The sequence below is a fragment of the Lampetra fluviatilis genome, chromosome 9 (genome assembly GCF_964198595.1).
Source record: "Lampetra fluviatilis chromosome 9, kcLamFluv1.1, whole genome shotgun sequence".
Classification (NCBI taxonomy): domain Eukaryota; kingdom Metazoa; phylum Chordata; class Hyperoartia; order Petromyzontiformes; family Petromyzontidae; genus Lampetra; species Lampetra fluviatilis.
The window spans coordinates 12,348,649-12,369,148 of NC_136283.1; the positions used below are offsets into that span (position 1 = coordinate 12,348,649).

Here is a 20,500-nt window from a genome sequence, read left to right on the forward strand (position 1 = left end):
CCAAGTGTTACGGCACTTTCAAACGCTGTTGGCGAGCGCATAATGAATGAAAATGATGAAAGTGGTTTGCAGCCGTTTTGTCAATCTGTTGCCTCCCCAATGGTCGTGTGGGTCATGGGGGTTATTTGATCAAATCTATCTACATTTGTCAAGGGTGGGTTGGAAGGATGGAGGGGGCTATGACCGGTTAAGATATCATTGCTCACTGCTGATTGTTTTATGCTAGCTGTGGCCAGGAATTGAGTTCAGATTTGCCTGGTTGCCTCGAACTTAGTGTAGAGCAATAACCGCTGCACCACGACTCCACCAAAGTTTTCCCATTGATCTATCCTGTTCTTACAAAAAACCTCAATACATTTTGCTATTTTTAACTGCGAACTGTGATATTAATTCGCTAGTGTAGCGTTGATCCTTGCTCTTGTGATGCAACAAATGTGTATGTGTGCATTTGTTCAATGTCCGTGTATGTTTGTGAACGTATATGCATGTGGCACAATGTTAGATTCCTGGCCACGGTTAATATCAGTGAGGAGTGGTATCTAAAACCGGTGCTACACTTCCCTAGGTCAACTCAGTCTTAAATTAGTACATACCAGGTGCGGTGTGGAAACACCAGCGGCGGGAAGACAAAGGCGACCGGGCGTGGTGTCGGCCACCCCACCCTCTCTTACACCGTTCCGGACTGATGAGGTGGTCGCTCGCAGCACTTGCCCCAACAGTCGGTTGAAGGCTACACGGCCAACGATGGCTTTCGTCTCTCTGTGCGTTCACGTGCAGCAGCCGTCCGAGAGAGCGGCGGGCTGTCAGAAGCGGGAGTGTGTCGTGCTGTCTGGCTCACGTGGCCAGCTGTCTCCCAAATCCAACACCCGACGAGGTGGGTGGCTCCTTACGCTTCCAATCCCCTCCGCTTATCCACTCATCATCACCTGAGTCGTCCGTGATCTATCTACTGCCGGATAAATGTCTCACAAAGCTGTCGCCAATTCTTCACGATCTCACGGTGCAACAATCCATCTGGTTCCTGTACATGGACGGATTTTGTCGCTCCACCGCCACGGAGCCACGAAGGACGTGGCCCCTTTGGCTGCCACTCCATTGTTAGTCTCGAACATCGGCCATCAGCCCTTCGAGAGACAAGTGTCCTGCACAAGCCCACTTACTTTTCTTGGCAGTCAATAGGATGTCTTTAACTTTGCCGTGTTCTCTTTTTCCATGCGTCCCTCTTCGTGCCTTTCAAGTGTAATTCCAAGCGTGCTCCCTCTTCGTGCTTTTTTTCAGCTTGTTAAAATTGTCTTCGTCCATATTTTCAGTCGATGTTATCGCAGGAAATATGCACCGATTAAGCCAGAGAATGTCACTGCTTGTCGATCCCCTTAATTCCCAACTGATTTGGTCTTGGTATTTTTGGAGCATCATTTTCGTAAATAACAAACTGAAGCCTGATATTCATCAATAATACTGCGGCCTGATAAAAAAACAAGTATATAGCATGTGACGTTTCAGGCACAGCACAGAGGGGCCAGAGAGGTAGAGTGGCCCCTCAATGTGTGGTGATTAAGGGTCATTGCCAGAAACATCGCCTAATATATGCCTCTTCTTTTCAAGGCTGCCATCTTATTGACGAATTTGTTGAGTTTGTTATTGTTTGTGCTCGTGCACCACTGCCAATGCAGCAGCGTCACCAACTACTTTGTTTCTTTTTCATAATCGGTGGCTCTCGCCTGTAATGTGGTGTTTTTGAGGCAGGGTTTATTGAATCACATACACATTTCAGAAATTTCAAACCCTCCTGATTGGGAAATGGCCATCAAACGGCAGTAGAGCAAGTGTGTTTGTATGGACTATTGAGTGATTTCCCCTCATAGGCATTGGCTTTCTATGGTTATTCTGGTTTCCTCCCACATTCAAAATACTCCTTCAAATAGAACTGGCCAAACATTCCAACGTGAAAACCTTCTTGAAACATATCTTGAATCTTGTTGGTCCTTTTCTTAAATAAATAGGTGACATCGTTATAATCATTAAAAGATAATCCAGCAGAGGTGTCAACTCACTCTTCTGTCTCGTAAAAAAAATAATGAATGTTTAACCCGGTCTCCAAGCAAAGCCCTGGCTGATTCATCGTCATTGTTGAAATGGAGAGCTGTCATAAAAAAAAATACATAGAAATGTCCTCTCAGCAAGTTGGCGGGCTAAATGTCACTACCACTTAGTGCATCGCTGAGATTCCAATTGCTTGACGGTAACTCCGTGCCACTGTACAACAACTGAATGGCGTTGAGTTCATGGGCGTGCAAATGGTTAAATGTGTACGAGAGTTCCCGAAGGGAAACTCCACGACTATTTGTCGTTCAGAGGTTTCCCCTTGGGGTTCTTTTGCTTATAATTCCCCAGAGTGGAAGTGGTATACATGGTAATAGTTGCTTGAGATTCAGTGCAGTAGTGAAAGCAGTCTTTCCAAACCAGGGCAAACCCTAGGAGCAGAGAGCAGCGAGATGGGAGGGCACGGAAGGGTACTACACCCCCTCGGTTAACAGAAATTCAAGCTCAAGTGTCCATGTGCAAGGTTAAGTGATGCTTACTGCATATATGTTTTCCCTGCATTTACTCTAATGTGTACCATGAAGGGGAGCATGGGTACTTATTACCCTCCACTCCCCGTTTCTTTAATCACTGATTTGGTGTAAGTATTAGGATCCTTGTAGGCTGCCCTGTTCACTTGATGATTACAGCAATCACCGAGGACTGTACTAGGGGACATTAATGACCCCTAGGCCAGGGTGGCCTTCGGTAACACAAACACGGCAACACCATCAGATGAACAGACGTCAGCACTTACGTCTGCCTCTTACACGTCGAGGTAGACACTGGCCCAGGTCCACAGGTCCCAGCCTGGCACGTGGTTCACATCGCGAGCTGTTACGCCACGCTGCCCTGCTTTTCACGAGAATACTGCGCATGTGACTTGATGCTCCGCAGAGCCGGAGGAGGCGTACGTGGAGGTGGGGATGCCGCGCAGTCCGTCCCACTCGGCCAGCAGCCACGAGCTGCAGCAGAGCCTCTCCCGGGCTCGTGTGCTGCACCAGCAGCAGCATCAGCAGCAGCAGCAGCAACAACAGCACATGCAAGCACATGCGCAGTACGTCGGGGTGAACAGCACACACACACACAAAGCTACTACATTTCTGGGAGGCTCAACGAGGAAACGTGGTGAGATGGCAGCCTCTCCCTTTGTCAGCCCGGACCATGTGTTTTTCAACAGCCATGTCCACTATATTGATAGCCCCGCCCACACAGAGAGCAGTCTCTTCGGCTCTATTAATTGACTCTGCTACTACTCATAGGGCTTGCCCACTCCTCTGCAGACTCCGCCTACTACTCAGCAAGCCCCAACCTTTGCCCGTATCACGAGTCGGGCATGAAGCCAACAAATGTGAAATCAGGCCAAAATCTCAATTTGCTTTCTTAAACCGGGACTGTCTCAACCAAGCCAGGATATCATCATCATGGGATCTCCTATGCCAGTACCAAAATATGATAGTAGGTTTTCCCCATTTTTTCTGCCAACAAAACAGGTGTTAAGATGTTAAAACACTAAACTGGAACCTTTTACAAGGAATCATGTCTGCATTAACCACAATGCTTGTGGTCAGAATGCAAAAAAAACATACTTTGATAATATATGCATTGTCCTTTAAACTGATTGGTCCACACCAGAGACAGCTTTCTTTTGAGCCTTTTGGCATCCTCTGGTCTAACACCGTTTTGTTGCCAGAAAAAAGGGGAAAAACCTACTTACAAGCCAGCATAGTTGGGTAGCTTTTTACATCACCTACAGCAATGGAGTAGCGTGTAAAATCTAAGCCGTGGCATAAACACCTTGGATTCTATCTAGATTAAATTTTTAATTTATTTTATTTTACGTGACTTTACCAAAAGAACCAAAGAGTATGGAACCTTGGATTCTAACCATGGCATGCTGGGAAGTGACTACAATGCATTAAGGCCATTCGCTAGTATTGTTATTAAATACAATTGAAGGGACAGCGCTTTGGTAGTGGTGTTCACGCACAAGTGAATAAAATAATATAAACTCCCCCATCATTAGCACACCTGTTGACAAATATCCTTGTTTGGTTATATTCATAAAATCATAAATCTAGGTCTGTTTAATGTCTCTGGAGCTTAGTTTTGTAATTTTTTCCATGACGAACCTGGAAGTAATCTGCCCGACTTAATCTGCACCACATATAAATTAATATTTAGCTTTTATTCAACACTAATTTACATATTACATATTCCCCAATTCCTCGTGTGATTCAGTGTTATTGTTACAACTTTTGAGCTGATTGCTGTTTGCTACATTACCGTACTTTGTTATGTTTTCGTTGTTTTGGTGACCCAGGTCTCTCTTGCAAATGAGACTCATCCTGGTCCTTGAGTTCTCACCTGATCACACTAAATAAACTTGAAACTTAAATATACGCAGGAGTGCAGCAGCTATGCAGAAGTTCTCACGCGGCGCTATCAACCCAGTGAACAGAGTTCTATTCCTGCCCACATTTAATATCAGCGCGTGAGTTATATTTGAACTGGTCCTGGGTTCCCCCTACAACTCGCACTGACCAGCATGGTAAAGTATGGTTAAACAACCCCAGTGCCCGAAATAATGTGGCGCGTGGCCTTACCATACATCCTCTTTAAAAACACACTTTTAGTCTCAATGGGTGCTCACCAGATTATAAATAAAAGACATTGTCCATGACAAAGGAGAGGTCTCACAGCATTAGCCAAGCAAGATGCTATCTGTTACCAACGAAACTGGACAGCTCTGAAGGAAATAGGCTGTGCATGCCCATCACAGGTAGGTGCCATCAAACCTCATCTCTTCAGCACCAGCAACACTAGGGGGCTCTTTCCTGTGCTCCCCGGACGCAGGGCTCAAGAGCGGCGACTGTCCGGCACAGAGGGCGATCACAGGGATCTGCACACGGACAAGAGAGCGCCGGGCAGCGAATGGGCGGCGGAGAGATCATGCGCCGACGGCTTCAGGCTGGCTCCGCACTCCCCCTACACGTCTGCTGTTGAGGCGAGTCACCATGTCGGTTACTGCGTAGGTTTTCGCGGTCGTGCTGTACTGTACGGCTCTCCGGTGTGTGTTTTTTTTCCGGCTGGGTACCGCGCTCTTGTTCGGGAATGATGTCCCTATGTTTGTGTAAGTCAATCGCTGCTTCACTGCTTTGATTGTGATGTGCCGAAGGGTAAAGTTGGAATCTAGGCGCTTGGTGGCTACAGTCAACATCACTTCATGAGGGACATGAGGATTGTAAGCGGCGTTCAAGTCGCCAATGACATGCGGATAATATTAAGGATTCAAAAGTTAATTAAACCCACTGTGATAATGGAAAATTGCACATTTTCACTAAAAGCACTTCGGATTAATTTTAGAAACCTCATGTGGCCACAAACAATTTCACTCCCTGGGCAGCGCGTGTCTTCCATGCTGTCATGGGCATGTGGAATAAATGCTCTTGTGTCTCCTTCCAAAGAATCCGAGTTTTATTCCAGCATGAGGTCAAACTTTCAAAGGCTGCATGACTAATTCACGGTAAAAGTGAGATCTTAGCAAGTTGCTAAGCAAGGTTGAGCCTACGCTGGCATTTGGAGAGGTAACTGCCTGGGAATACCAGGTGTTGTGGGCTTGGTACTCTGAGGTGACTAGGAGATTACAGTGCTTGCTAAGTGTCGCCCTCTCATAAACGTGGTGGCCTTTCTCCGGGTTCTCCAGATTCTGACCACACGAAGCCAAACACTCATTAATTGAATTGGCCAAACACCACAATGCAGGACCTTCCATTAGACATTCTTAATTGCTCATTGAGGATTTTCTGGATAAAGGATAGCATTATCATTATTATTGCGGAACCTTACCCAGTCAGGTCGATATGACCTGGCATTTACACCCATTGGATGCTTACATCTCTGGGGCAGGCCAAGCGTGGAAAGTGCATCAGCATGCCAACTTGCAAAACAACTTTTCGTCAATAACACTTATCCACACATCATCACGCCCCAAAATCCTCACACATTTTACACTTGTCGAAATCATAAACAGCCCTTTGTCAATCCATTGTCAGATGAAGGCCTCCTCACACCGTGTTTGATCATCCTGCACTAAAAAGCTGGTCAGTGCAGGGTTGAAGGGTGTCAGGGACAGGACCGGATCAGATATCACTGGCCACTGATGTTAGCCGTGGTTGGGAATCAAACTCGGGGTCGCCGGGTTCGTAGAGAAATGCGCTAACAACTGCATCACCGCTGTCCCATAATACAGCTTGTTCACCAGAGATAGATTTTTAAGAGGCAAAACAACTACACAATGGTACCCAATGCCACAAGCACATATGTAAGTAGGTGTATCCAGACAATGGATGCGTATTCATGGGTGCATGCAAATACTTGGCAGTTGCAATCCACACACCCTTCCAGAGGCACATGATTGGCACTCAGAGCTTACTAAATGTGCAATTTTCTACCTGGGGAGCAATCAGCAATTTCCAAAGATTTGCGGAAATATCGGGACCCTTGACATTCCCTTGAAAGGAAAGTCAGAGATTCATATTCTTAGGTTTATTTTTCGGTAAAGTCACGTAATTAATAAAAATAAAATAAAATAAAAATCACGACGTTTCGGAGGCAACACAAGTCTCCGTCATCAGGTGGGACCGTCACAGCCGGATTAGCTGCATCAAGTGTGCAGCTAATCCGGCTGTGACGGTCCCACCTGATGAAGGCGACTTGTGTTGCCTCCGAAACGTCGTGATTTTTATTTTATTTTATTTTTATTAATTTTGATGTTTTACCTACGTGACTTTACCGAAAAAAAAAAAAAACCTAAGAATATTAATCCTTGCAGTCACGAAAGCTTCAAATCTAGAATTAAAGTCAGAGATGACCATTTAACCCCCCCCCCCATCCCCCCATCCCCGGTTAGTTCAGGTACTGTATTGGTTGGTACCAAGTGGAATACTACACACTTCCACGCACGTGAACACACTCACGAGTTCAATTAAAACGAGACAGTTTCAGTGTTGCGTGCAGGGTGCGACATCCCATTATCACCGTCGCAACCACCACCTCCGGGAGAAATTATGTTTATTGCATCTGTAATGGAATTGCACAAATTCGGCACTTCTCTGGCTGCAGGTGTGACGCTTACTCAAATGCGTGAGCCCTCCCAACTGCTCCTGTAGCGCTGGGTTATTTCTGTCGTTCAAATACAAATCTGTGCAATGAACATGTATTAAATAAATGGAAGTGTGCAGCAATATAAAAAACCAATATGAATCTTTAGCTCTTTGTCAATATATTGCTGGATGAAGGCCTCCCCAAGCTGTGTGGGTCAAAAGGGTTTGTCTGACCATAGTTCGCCATGCTGGTCAGTGCATGGTGATGAAGAAGAGGTGGTGAGGACTGCGTCAGATATCACTCTTCTGATGTTAACTGGGAATTGACCGCTGATTTCTTGGTTTTGAGTGCAGTGGTTTCCACTCCAATGCCAATTTCACCATCATCATTATCATCGGCATCATTGTCATCAGCACTGATCTATCCATTGCTGGACGAGGGCCTCCCAACACCAATGCCAAGGCAATATGATATACACATACTGTATAAACTTGTAAATAAACATGGTGGGTGTGTCTGAGTGCAACCATACATTAGCCAAACCCATTGTTGTCCATGCACACATAATTTTTCGATTTAAAGCTTTCGTGACTGCAGGGATTTATCTTCTTGGTTCTTTTGGTAAAGTCACGTAGAAGGGAAATAATAAAATAATAAAAATAAAACATAATAAAATACAATTCTCACGACGTTTCGGCCACAACGCAAGCAGCATTCAGACGCTGTCTTTCTGACAGACCTGTTCTTCACCTGAGGACGGCTGCTTGCGTTGTGGCCGAAACGTCGTGAGAATTGTATTTTATTATGTTTTATTTTTATTATTTTATTATTTCCCTTCTACGTGACTTTACCGAAAGAACCAAGAACATGCACACATAGTTTATATAGTTGAGTCAAATTAAATACAGCACGTACACGCAACTACATACGCTATACCAACATGCACCTGGCATGTGGCGATGCATTAATTCATCGATTAAATCGCTTTACAAGCTCATGGTGACGTTTCACATTGTGCGTGTCACAAACCCATTATGTACAAAATCGAATCACAGCTCAATTTAAAGAATTGCTGCAGGGCACGGTAAAGGGTGAAGAATGAATTGCTTGCCCAACCCGCGAGCACGCATACTGATCTGTCTCCGTGTCGTGCGTCACCTTGCAGGCCGCTGACTACGAGCAGAAAAAGCTAATGGCGACAAAAGGTACGGCGGAGCTTCTTTGAGCTTGGCAAATGCTGCGGCCATCGCAGATCACTCTGAATTAGAGCGATAGTAATACCTTCACTGCAATGCATCACTGCGATTGCCCGTGGAGGGATCATCCATCACCACGCTTTGCTCTGTACTCGGAAAAGTTGGCCTCAGAGATTCCTGGGGCTGCGTTTCTCAATTCTTGTCCATGCGATTCCCCCCCCCCTCCTACCGGGATAAAGGTTTTCGTGATTAACAACCATTCGGTGAATGAAGTGTGTGCAGTGGCTTCATGTTCACACGAATAAAAAAAGAGTGGTGATGACGAGATGACAGACCCGTTTGGGACCCCAGGGGCCTGTAGGCAGCCAAAAAGAAACCACATTCTCAATAGAAAACCCAGCAAAGGGGTTGGTTAACATAGGTCGGTTGTTGGAAGGTCAAGTTAAACAATCACACTGCAGCTAAACGGGCTTGGCGAAAATAAATCCGAAGCTAGTGCACATTGTTACATTTTCGGGTGCCTGTCCACTGAATGATATCGTTAAGCCGGTTTTGAGCGACCAGTATACAGTCTTAAGGTCATGGAATCCGGTTGAACACGTTTTACTCATTATCATATCTCACACACGCAGCGCTCCCCCCATCTCCTACGCCCCATCCATCCCACGCATCCCCCAACCGTCCCACGCCCCTACCCTACCCGCACTTCACACTGAGCTTCAAGAAGCAGCATTTTTCCAAAGTCCAAAGAAAGGGTGACGTCTACGAGAGAACAATCTGATTAGGAGTGAAGACATTCCAGCTGCGCCGCCGACTTTCCTCATTCCTGCGTCATCCACACACCCCGGCCCGACGGCTGTCTCCAGCCGGCACAGCTACCGTGACACGAGCGGGTCACGGCATCAAAGCATAACCAACGGCATTCCCCACGCAGATAATTGTTTTGGGTTCGAGTTTCGTGGCCGTGTGCCAGACAACACCGAGATCTCTTTATTTTCTTAGCGCAAGGCTGACTCGGATTTGTTTTGAGTTGCAGTTGGTATTTTTAGTTCATCAGCAGCCCTCAGGGTGGAGCGAAAAATTCAATTATAATAAATACCGGTGTGTTCATGTGAGCGTGTGTGGTGCAGGGGTTTAGCTGCACTGCGTTACGAACCCGGCGACCCGAGTTCGATTCCCGCACATGGCCACGGACAGTGGTGAATATTTGAACTGGTCCTGGGCATGCCTCAGGTCGACTCAGCATTAAATTATTACCTGGTGCGTTGTGTAAAGCTCAGCACTTGGGGAGAGAAAGGCAGCCAGGCATGGTGCTTGACCTCCCACCCCGTCGTGTGCCGTGTCGGCCTTCATAGTTGTTCGCTAAAAGCACTTGCTCCAACAGTCTGTTAAGACTATAGGTGGGGATCTTTGTGTATGTGCACAAGTGAATGCACATGTGCAGTATTTGCTTGCATGTCTCTGTGTCTTATATCTATGTCCACACTTTCAAAGTCGACACCCTGAGCAAGGAAACCATCCTCAGGCATTCCGATGACTCGCATGTCTTCACAATAATCCTTTTCAGACTCTAACGACTACCTCACTCCCGAAATAAGTTTCTTGCAACTTTCCACCCGAGCGACTGCCCCTTCTTTACAGAACCCCCATTGTGGGGGTTAAGCCGCTGGGCCGTGGCGCGTTAAATTTGCCCCGTGTTGTCGAACAGGCATCACCTCCGCATTGTCTCGCTCCAGGAAGAATTTGCGGCGGCGCGATTCCATTTTTAACGGCCCACGCACAAATTCCAATCTAGATGCCGCAATGGTGGCGGTTGCGTTCGTCAGCGCCGCCACCGCCTCCGAGGTGAGGTCACCTTTCCCGCGCTCGCGCGTAGCCATGATGGCGCAGGGTGCTCGTTTGGCGTTGCGGTTCCGAAACAATGCGTTCTGTCGCGTGACATTTTTCCGGCTCGTCTCCCGTCCAGGCCGTGACGGGTGCGTCTGCCTACCTCTGCAACTGTATCTTTCAAAGCGCCCTCAAAGGATGCATCACGTTGCATTGAAACGGATCACGTGCGCCGAGATTTTCGGATTAATTTGACGTGAGAAGTTGAACGAAAATCGATCCCCGTGGCTCAGTGAAGCGAGGCATTTAGTTGGAGTGGTGCCCATATTCAAAAGTTCAACATTATTTCGTCAATTATTTAATTCGAAAAACATTCGTGCTCGCACATATTGTTCCCTTGCAACCAATACACTTCGCCAAAAATCAAAGGCCAAGAATAGCTTTACCATCGCATCAAGAAATTGATGGCCTGCGTTTGTGTGGCAACCTGATTGCCTCTGGAGAGCATTCTCCTTGATTACAGTTGAAAGGGGGCATGAGATTATCAGCTAAAATCAGACCAGAATTTTGAGAACAAAGTGACTCACCGGTTGGGTTTAACTTTGATATGTGTTAAGCAGAAAACCTGGCATGCACCAATTTGAAATTTTCATTGGTACATTTTTACTGCAAATCCGTGGCAAAAATCTGGCTATTTTTAAGGTGGGGAAAGAAAATTTCGGCAGTTGTAACTTTAATATGGCTCTTATTTATGGTTTTGCTGATGACATACACTTAAAGACACAATTGCAGCTTAAAGTAAGGCATGCTCAGCCAACTCATCTAATCCTGCGAATGTAAAATATCAATGGAATGCACCTTGTAGCCTTAGAATCACGTACAGTCATACCATGATTTACGTCTCCCCCCATTTATGTCATTTCCCAAATACGTCGTAACTTTTTTAACATCGCTACCTGATTTTGCGTCGCCTCAACCCACACTTACGTCACTGACAGCATCATCCGTTTTTTCTAATATCCATCGCCTCAACCTTCACCTCCAGCTACCTTGTAAATCTCTTTGACTTTCATAATTTAGATATTTGTCGCACCGGGGTATTACTGTACTGGGCGAAGTTTCGCCTTGGTCAGACTGACCTTTGACATTCTAAAAGAAGCTAGTGTTTGCACTGTTCTCATAATATTTGTAGTTATTTACTGCTCTAGAGTTGATTAATACTTTTACATCTTTCCCGGTGAGCGTCGGCGTAATTATTTTGCTCTGCAGCTAAAGAAGTAAACTCAGAATGTACAGCCCGCCCCGCCCTCCGGAGTTCAAGTTTAGAGCTTATTTTGTTTAACCAGATAAGAACTCAAGAGGCCAGGTTAACCTTTTTTTTGCAAGAGTTCATCACAAATCCCCTCTCATCTCACTCTACTCCCCTCTGCGCGCGCGCTGCACTCCAGCAACCAAAGCATTTTCGTCATATCCCCTTCGTCAACCTTTCACTCAGTGAGAGATCGATCATTCTCCGATGCTGCCCCCGTAGTTTGCAAGGCCTTCTATTTTCCATCTGCCTATGATGGAAAATAAAAATGGCTGCCATTCCTGTATGACGTCTTGGGACGCGGTCGCATGTCGAGACGCAATATGTAATCCACGTAAATTGTGGACGGGTTCCACCCCATTCATTTGGGCGTGGAGACATCTTGGTTGCGATTCACAGGCTGGAGGAGGGCCATGGAAACTGTTTCGATGAAAGTAACTGGAAAATTGCATCGACAGAAAGCTCCGTCAGATTTATATTGCCACCAGCCAAACTCGTTACTCTTTGGCTTGGTTTTACCTGCCGAGTACAGCACGTGGTGTGCACTTCTGGAGCACCCCTAACCTAGCCATCTGTACTGTTGACTCCCTGCCATCGTACTACTCCTCTGCCTGTGACCGACTGCTTGTCCATCTAAATAACATAAATGTACCCCCATTGTTTCTGTACAGCATCATGATGTGCAATTGAATGCTATATAAATCCAAACTCTCTTGTATTGTGAAATGTATTCAGGAATTGAATGTCCTTTTCTGCAAAGCGATGTTAATGACAAAGGTGGTGAGTTTTCATTTCTACTTGTGCACCGCTACCAATGCAATCTCATCAGCTTTCACCAGGATCTGCGTACACTCTGAAGGGCAACAGAGCTGCGGAAGGAGTGAGCGAGCGAGCAATTACTTAATTCGCTCTGCCATTCCTAACACACCACATTGTCCCCCGTCCCCGTTTGCAACCCTCACCCTGGCACGCGGGCGACGTAGCCATGCAGAAGAAGCCGGTGGTGACGGAGGTGCGGACGCCCACGAGCCAGTGGAGTGGCCTCGGCTTCTCCAAGTCCATGCCAGCCGAGACCATCAAGGAGCTGCGACGGCCGAACCACGGGTCCTTCAAGCCGAGCATGCCCACCACCTTCGAGGTGCCCATCTCTCCCTCATCATCATTAGACTTGATCTAGCCACTGATAAATGATTGACTCCCCCCCACCCCACTGAGCAGATGCCATATCTCTCAATCTCGCAATATAACAATTTGAGTTGTCCTCATTGATTGCTGAAAATACTTTATTAGTTATCATTAATAAACACTGTGTGTACACCATTGGAACCTCATTTGCCAGTAGAAAAATATGATAATTGGTTTTTTACCCTTTTATCTGGCAACAAAACTGACACCTTTTTTTTTACCAATTATGATATTTTTCTACTGGCAAATGAGGTTCCAATGGTGTAAATGCTTACCCCGAGCTCTCATGCTCTGATGGTGCATTGTCTTTGAGTTGTGCGCCTTTGGCGTCATCTGGTCCAACCCCATGTGAGACTAGGCTCTAAGGAAAGCTTCTCGGGTGTGGACCAATCAAATCAAGGACAGTGCATACATTATCAGAGTTTTGTTTTTTGTTCGCATTATGACTGCAGGTATTGTGGTCTATGCAAACATGACTCCTTGTAGAAAAGGTGTCAGTTTTGTTGCCAGATTTAAAGGGTAAAAAAACAATTGTCAAACACTGTGTGATCGAGGGAAAATATATATGAAATACATTTTTGCTAAAACATTGTTCTTAGCATTAATAGCATCATAGAAAGCATTCGTGTTATTTTCTCTACTCTGGATAATGGCCATTGCTCAAAACCTTGGCTTATAGTGCAACATTCACTAATGATGACAAAATAAAATCGGGTTCAGTCTGTGCTGCTACACCATTGCCGGAAATCTTATTTGTATTCAGTAATATTCCTCTGTGCCCTCTCTCACACCATTCCAAGGTCAGGATCTATTTTTTCATAATGTTTTGGCTCCTAATGAGAATGGTATAGCAAGAACCATTTTCCCGCTGAAACGCCGTCTAGTTCATATGTATGTAGAACTTTTTTCGCACACTACATAGCCAATTATACTAATCAGAGGTGCGGACAAACAAACCTGTGGACTTGTTTGTATGCTTGCATCATGGGAACACGCTACAGCTATGAGCTGTGGCTTATGCAAAGCATTTATTATTCAGGGAGATGCGTTGTCGGAGTCCGGGAGCGAATCGGAGAACTGGCGGGAGCGGAACGGCCACGACTCCTCATCAGGGACGGAGTTCCCCACGAGTGGCAACAGCCCTAAGCGCAAGGCTAGCGTCAAGTCGTGTACGCACACTCGCACGCACACGCACGATGTCGTACAGCGCTCGTCCACACGAGTGAACGCACGCTCACACGCAATGCTGCACAGTGCTTGCGCACACAAGCAAATGCACACTCACGCGATACTGAATTGCACACGCCAGCACATGGCACGATGACTGGTAGGCTTTGGTCATATCGCATACACCCTCGCACGATGCAGCACCACACACACAACATGACCACATGACCTGAAGACTTTTAGCATTGAGTAATTACGTGTATACACACACATATAAATATCACACTGCACACACTTGCTGTACATATATTTTATATTTGTGTGTCTATTGCATAATTCAAGTAACCATTCAATTTGAGGGTTCCTTGGAAAAAGCTTATAACCCACATTTTAATTGTTCATGAAGTAGACCCTGTTTAGAATAGCCTCATTCAGTGGGAGAAAGGGTGAATTATTGTGCGGTCATCTGCGGGGAGATGATTAAAGCTATCAGAAGAGGATTGGAAAGTCTTCCAATGAAGGTAACACGTGTTATCGAGTAATTGAGTTTTGCCAGGACACCCTTCATTTGTACCAACATCGCAGAATGTTCTGACACTGGGAGTTTGCACATCGTGTTTTTGTTATCGTAGAATTCCGCATCTCCCATCCAACTCCTCTGTCAGTCATTGTTAAATATCAAAATCTGGCAAAATTTCAACGTAACCCTGACGTTGCAGCCTCTTGTTATACCAGGCTTTCCCTGGACACCGGTGCGCGCGTTGCCCGCTGATGGCTGTTTGTTGGATGCCTTGCAGATGAGCACTACCTGAGCAGCAGTGGCTACATGGAGAGCATGCCGCGAACTCCCGCGGGCATAGCTGGCGCTGGCTGCTCCCTGGGTTCGGCCATCAAGGGGAGCGGCGGCGGCAGCAGCAGCAGCAGCAGCTCCGACCTCCCCGAGCTCTTTAGCAAACTGGGCCTGGGCAAGTACACCGACATATTCCAGCAGCAGGAGGTGAGGCCTGGCACCCGTGAATCTTCTCCTCCCAGATGTAAATGTTTCCTTACGTGGAAATAGATGCGTTGCAGAAAAATGGCGCGCAAAGCAAAACCGCACAAGAAAGCTGCCTGCTGAGTTCCACATCCGACCACATAGCCGCGTACGAGTGAATTCAAACCGCATAGAGAAAACTTTGGGTAGAAATAGGTTAGCCGCATGAATGTAAAAATCGCACAAACCCACATAGAGCGAGGGAAACCTGTACAGAAAACTCCTGGACATATTTTGAGAAGAAGAATATCTCAGAATAGTGGAAAAGGGGGGGGAACTAAATGTACATGCATTGTCTTGAGTGGTACATTATTATTACACAATGGACTAACACCAGGACAGATTTCCCAGTACAGCTGCCTCATCAAGAGGACTTCCTGGGAAAACCAGGACAGGTGGCAACCATAGCTGTATCTTTGTCCCCACTTCTAACAGTATCTGGACTTGGGTCCAGGGGATCTCAGAAACACACTGGGTTTAAATAAAAAAAAGCAGGAGAAATATCTCACCTTATTGGAAGCAGAACTGTCCTGTTTTTATTTATATAAGTTAATGATAAGGATTTGCATTTCTCCAATACCTGAACTACTGACTTTCACGTCTGGCTTCATGTGCTATGTTGGTGTTGTATGTTTATATATATACAGTAACCTCCAGACAAGAGCTGTCTGTAATCGGTTAGACGTATGTAGACATAGACGTTTGATTTAAGCTGCAAGAACCCGATGGGCTATGAAGCGATGTGTCACAGGTGTCCAGCCCAAAGCCAGGGTCAAACAATTGATGGAATGTATCACATGTCACTTATGTATCCTTCACGCATATTTACTATTTCTATGAAATGCACGTATTCCCAAAACATATTCACGATATAAATTACAAGGATGGATATCAGTGGGATGGATAAAAAGAAAAAAAAGCATACCATACCCCCGATTTTCATAAATTCTCACTTGATTAAACGGCACATTCAAACAAAATAAGTGATGTTTGCCTCCTCTCCCCGATCCCTCAAGACCACGATGCTATCTGCGTGGGCTCGGTTTGCCCTTGATTCTGTACTATTACATTGCTGTGGCTGTTTTCCCAGCATAGACTCACCGAGTCTCATGACTTTTTTCAGGAGGGTCCTGACAGCCTTTCTCAGTAGGGGGGCAATAATTGCTATGCATTATCTAAATTGAGTAATTAGTAGTGTTAATTCGTTTCTTTGGCAAATTTGGACCATGACGCCAGCACACAGTGGCCTACTCACGGGATGTTTGTCATCCACTGCCAAGCAGATGGCGCGTAGTATTTTTGGTTAATGCACCCGCAATATTAAAACAGGGCAGCCGCTCGGTTAGAGCCATAAACCTCCATAACAAGCGGTGAATGCGCTCCTGCAAGGCCATTGCATGTATGCACCCTGGAGGTGCAGACGGGCATTTGTCTGCCACCGATGTGGTGAGGTCCACTGTAGACCACATCTGCCTCATCTCTCTCCACTTGCCCGCCACTCTGGAGAGAAGGGGAAGTGAGTGGAGCGACGTGCAAGTGCGGCAGGCGGTGCTCAATCGTCCATTCGTCTCCAAGACGCAACATTTTCCAAACCAGCTGCTCATCGCCGCAGGATGTTTTTAAGACAAGATAAGGAGCTGGAGAAATGCAGAGATAACACCGATGACAACATTCCACCACTATATTACATCAACCTCCGCCGTGTCAAAGCGATGGTTCCAAATATCGTGCATCATAGTTGCGGTGTCACCTGTGCCACTTTGTGGGAGATTGAGCAAACTGGCAGCTCCTCAGAGTCTCATGTCACTCCTTTGCGAAGAGAATTGGCGAGCGAGTGTTAAATGCCGTCTGTGAGACGTAATGTATGCGTATGCTCCAAGCCACAACATTTACAACCTTGGCTCTCCAACACACCGGTGTGCTGTACTAGTGACGAATTGGCATGTTCTGTTTACGTGACAATCCTTACTCGTTGGCTGTGTCGGGTGGTGGCGGGTTTTAATGACACATTTATATATTTACGCGATCAAACCCAAAAAAACCTCTATTATGGATGATATTAGTCACGAAAGCCTACGTGTATGCATATACGTTGTGGCGTTGAGATGAAGCGGCTGCTTTGCACGAAATTCGCCCCTGCATTAGCGGAGGCGGATGTGGGTGCGTGTGTGTGTGTGGGGTGCAAGACTTTTCAGCCTTGCATGGCTTTGTGAGCAATTCCTATACATTGTGTAATAGCACCCGCGATGTGAACACGACATGTTATAGCCTATCTTGTTTGACAAGCTGCAAGCTAAGGCTTCTGTGGCTTGGAACATCTCTCCAGCTGTGGTCAAATCAATCCCTTTTGTGTGGTCTAATCCTATAGCATGCACAATTCAGACAAAAGTCTGAATATAAATGGACAGCACAGCACCATTATATTATTTATCTGTTTTGCCTTTTTACACTTTTAGCTGTCATGCTATGACAAATTCATTTCCATTCATAGAACAGTGCATCACCCCATATTAGAGAATGGCCTGTTAAAGGCGATATCGCAGAACTCCTTTGGAGACATTCTCAGTTGCCTATTGTCCACACCCTGTGGCACATGTACTCACATGCCCTGCTATATAGGTGCTCATCACATGACAATGAAACCAAACATTGTTTTAATAATCTGAGCTGGAAGTATGCCAGATTAATTAAAAACTAAATGTAATCCACGAGTTATATTTTTTTAGTCAGTGGTAACTGGGCTGAGACTATCAACTCACGACACTCGAGAACTCAGCTTAATCATCGCCAGCTGAAAACTGGATTTGAATCCAGGTTCTCAGCGGTGCCGGGTCAGTGCTCTGACCTGGTATGAGCCATCTGATCTATTCAGCTACCTCATCGCTCTTTTTCCCTGGATTTTGCAGATCGACCTGCAGACATTCCTGTCGCTGACCGACCAGGACCTCAAGGAGTTGGGCATCAGCACGTTCGGCGCTCGACGCAAGATGCTCCTCGCCATTTCCGGTGAACTTAGCTGGCATGGCATGCAGGACCACTCCCCTATGTCCAACCTGCATACTCACCGGAAATCATTAACTTCCACCGAAAAACACACGTTTCATTTTTTGTAATTTCCGAATTTTTTTTGTTATCCTGTGTTATTCACGCAAATAAAAATTGTGTAGAATTTGTAACGCGGCCAGTTTCCGCACGGAGGCGTGGGGAAGAACCTACAGACAAACGAGAAGGCAGCCAGAACCGGCACCATCAATTGCCCAATATCGGTGGTCCTTTATTGTGATCTTTGGCCAACTCTATTCATGAGTTTAACATGTGGGCTTTCGCGACCAATATTATCCACCTGCCACAGTCAATTAGTCATTGGCTGTGTGGGGAGGTGGCGGGTTTAACGACACATTTATATTTATGCAATCAAAACCAAAAAAACATTATTATCCATTAATGAGTGTGCACACCTGCGGGAGGAGACTGGAGTACCTGGAGGAAACCCACGTATTCGAGGGGGACAACACTCAATCTCAGTACAGAGGAAAATGAATTCACTTGCTGCCATACCCTGGCAAGCCAGGAGATGGCAACCTAAATGCCCATGCATAGGGAGTTCCACCAAATATATTACATGTTATGAAAATATTTAATTGGGAAGAAGAGCAGTGCACTATAATCCCAGTGTCCTGAGTTCAATTATCGGCTAAGGCTCACATCAGTGGGGCGACCGGTCCTGGTCACGCCTACCTTTGCCAACCTGGATGGACCAGCGTGGTGATGTATGATAGATCAAACCCCCATAATGGACATGGAGGCCATCATCCAGCAGCGTACTTTACAAAGAGTTGTAAATAATAATTATACATCTCATTGTTATGTGTTACTACCTCTACGTACTCAAGTGAGTTTTGCCGCAGTACTCAACTCTGTTGGAACCCGTCCGTGGATATTCCACACTCCCATGGTTGAGCCTATAGATTCATAGAATGAGCAAAGTTGAAGTGACAATGTGGTAGAAAAAAAACGGGCTGCTTGTTATGAGAATTAGAGCGAGTATCTTACGGACACGCTGTGTATTTGAAGTCTGAGTGTTCTTCCCTTGTTTGCATTGTCTCCTGACATTCCACTTCCCTCTCACGCTCAATAATTGACGAAGCAAAGCAAACGAGAGATTGGCAGCCGATTTGTGTTAGTGTCTTTGTTCAAGGCGGAATTTTCTCGAAATGTATTTTTAAAGGCCCAATTTAAAATAAGCTGGTTATAGCTAAACGAACATACCCTCTATCTTAGAAGCCAGGTGACCCGTGTCAAGTGTGTCAAATTGATGTTAAATCATTAGACCAGGGAGGTGCAGGGAGCATGCCCCAACCGCAAGTGGTTTACACCCTCAGTGTATGGACGTTGGGATAGGAGGAGAAGGTGGATCAGGAGCAATACTTTTATATATATAAAACCAGCTTTCATCTGGCCTAGACCAATTTGATAAAGGTGAACCAGGTGCTGCAATTCGCTGAAGCGGTCCCTTATTTCCGTGGAACATTTCATTAACGCCCAGTCCGAGACCACCTGACACTTACTGTGGCTTGATCCGTTGCCAAAGTAATTTTCAAACGTGAATGACAGCTGCTGCTTTCGTGGCGTGCAGATGGTTTTGCTCTGGTTGAGGAGTGCCCCATTCAAAGTGCCCAAATTGCGGTGCATTTACATCGCGTACAAATCGTTCAGTACATTTCATGCGCACATCTCCGCGCAAAGCAGCGTGGATGAGAATGTACGCTTGCAGTTATGTTGAGAGAAACCAAAGAGGAAAACGTGGATTTTTTGAAAATATGCGGGCTAAAGAGACATCATTCTGACTGTTAAGAAATGTAAGTTTGGGTTGCGCAGGACATGTCACTGGAAGGGCTAATTGCTGGTGCTTGTGAATAAATGATGGGGTGCCAGTCAAGGGAGGAAACCCCACGCAAGTTTTCGTCCGCTAGGGAGACGGAGTGATGAAATCAGCTCATGTGTAGGTGGATTGCTACATCGCAGTACTGCGAGCAGGCCTGCATCTAGCAATGCATCGTGACTGATGATAATAACGATGACACTTCAAAAGCTGCTAACGCCATGGGGAGCTCACTTTACTAATTTAAAAACATTCTTCACAAAACGCGATTGGCATCGATTCCCTCTGGAAAAGGCCTGGCTGCTGTTGTCACATTCAAGGTCAGCAAAAACCCGCCGCCCTCATCCTGTCACATTAAGTTATTATTTTGCAGCTGTCCAGAGCCTGTAAGCCCAGCCATGAGGTGCTGACTGCCAAACTCTGCCAGTCCTCAGTATTGACGCTGATCGATGGGATAATTTCGTATTGATAACACAATGGCCTATGAATCCGGTAACGTATGTTTGATTTCCGGTCGCCGTTAGTAGTGAGTGATATTTGCACACACCCCCCCCCCCATACACCCTCACCCCCCAACCCACCACAACTTTAGCAACTTGCACAGACCAGCATGGTGAAGTATGGTCAATAAACCTCCATTAGGAGAGTCTGCCATTTCAGAGTGGATGGATACATTGCTATGATTGTTTTATAGATATTCTATTGGAGCCTGC

At 46.0% G+C, this 20,500-nt stretch overlaps 1 protein-coding gene across 1 annotated transcript in view; it reads left to right on the forward strand.

The window, feature by feature from the left end:
* The window catches only part of BICC1 (BicC family RNA binding protein 1), a 102,460-nt gene that overhangs the window by 74,367 nt on the left and 7,593 nt on the right, over window positions 1-20,500 (forward strand). Inside the window, exons 14-21 of the mRNA XM_078859815.1 lie at window positions 778-874; window positions 2,980-3,139; window positions 4,939-5,089; window positions 8,354-8,393; window positions 12,504-12,658; window positions 13,745-13,874; window positions 14,670-14,869; window positions 17,812-17,911. Coding sequence (XP_078715941.1) covers window positions 778-874; window positions 2,980-3,139; window positions 4,939-5,089; window positions 8,354-8,393; window positions 12,504-12,658; window positions 13,745-13,874; window positions 14,670-14,869; window positions 17,812-17,911 — 1,033 coding nt within the window. The remainder of the gene's footprint in view (window positions 1-777; window positions 875-2,979; window positions 3,140-4,938; window positions 5,090-8,353; window positions 8,394-12,503; window positions 12,659-13,744; window positions 13,875-14,669; window positions 14,870-17,811; window positions 17,912-20,500) is intronic.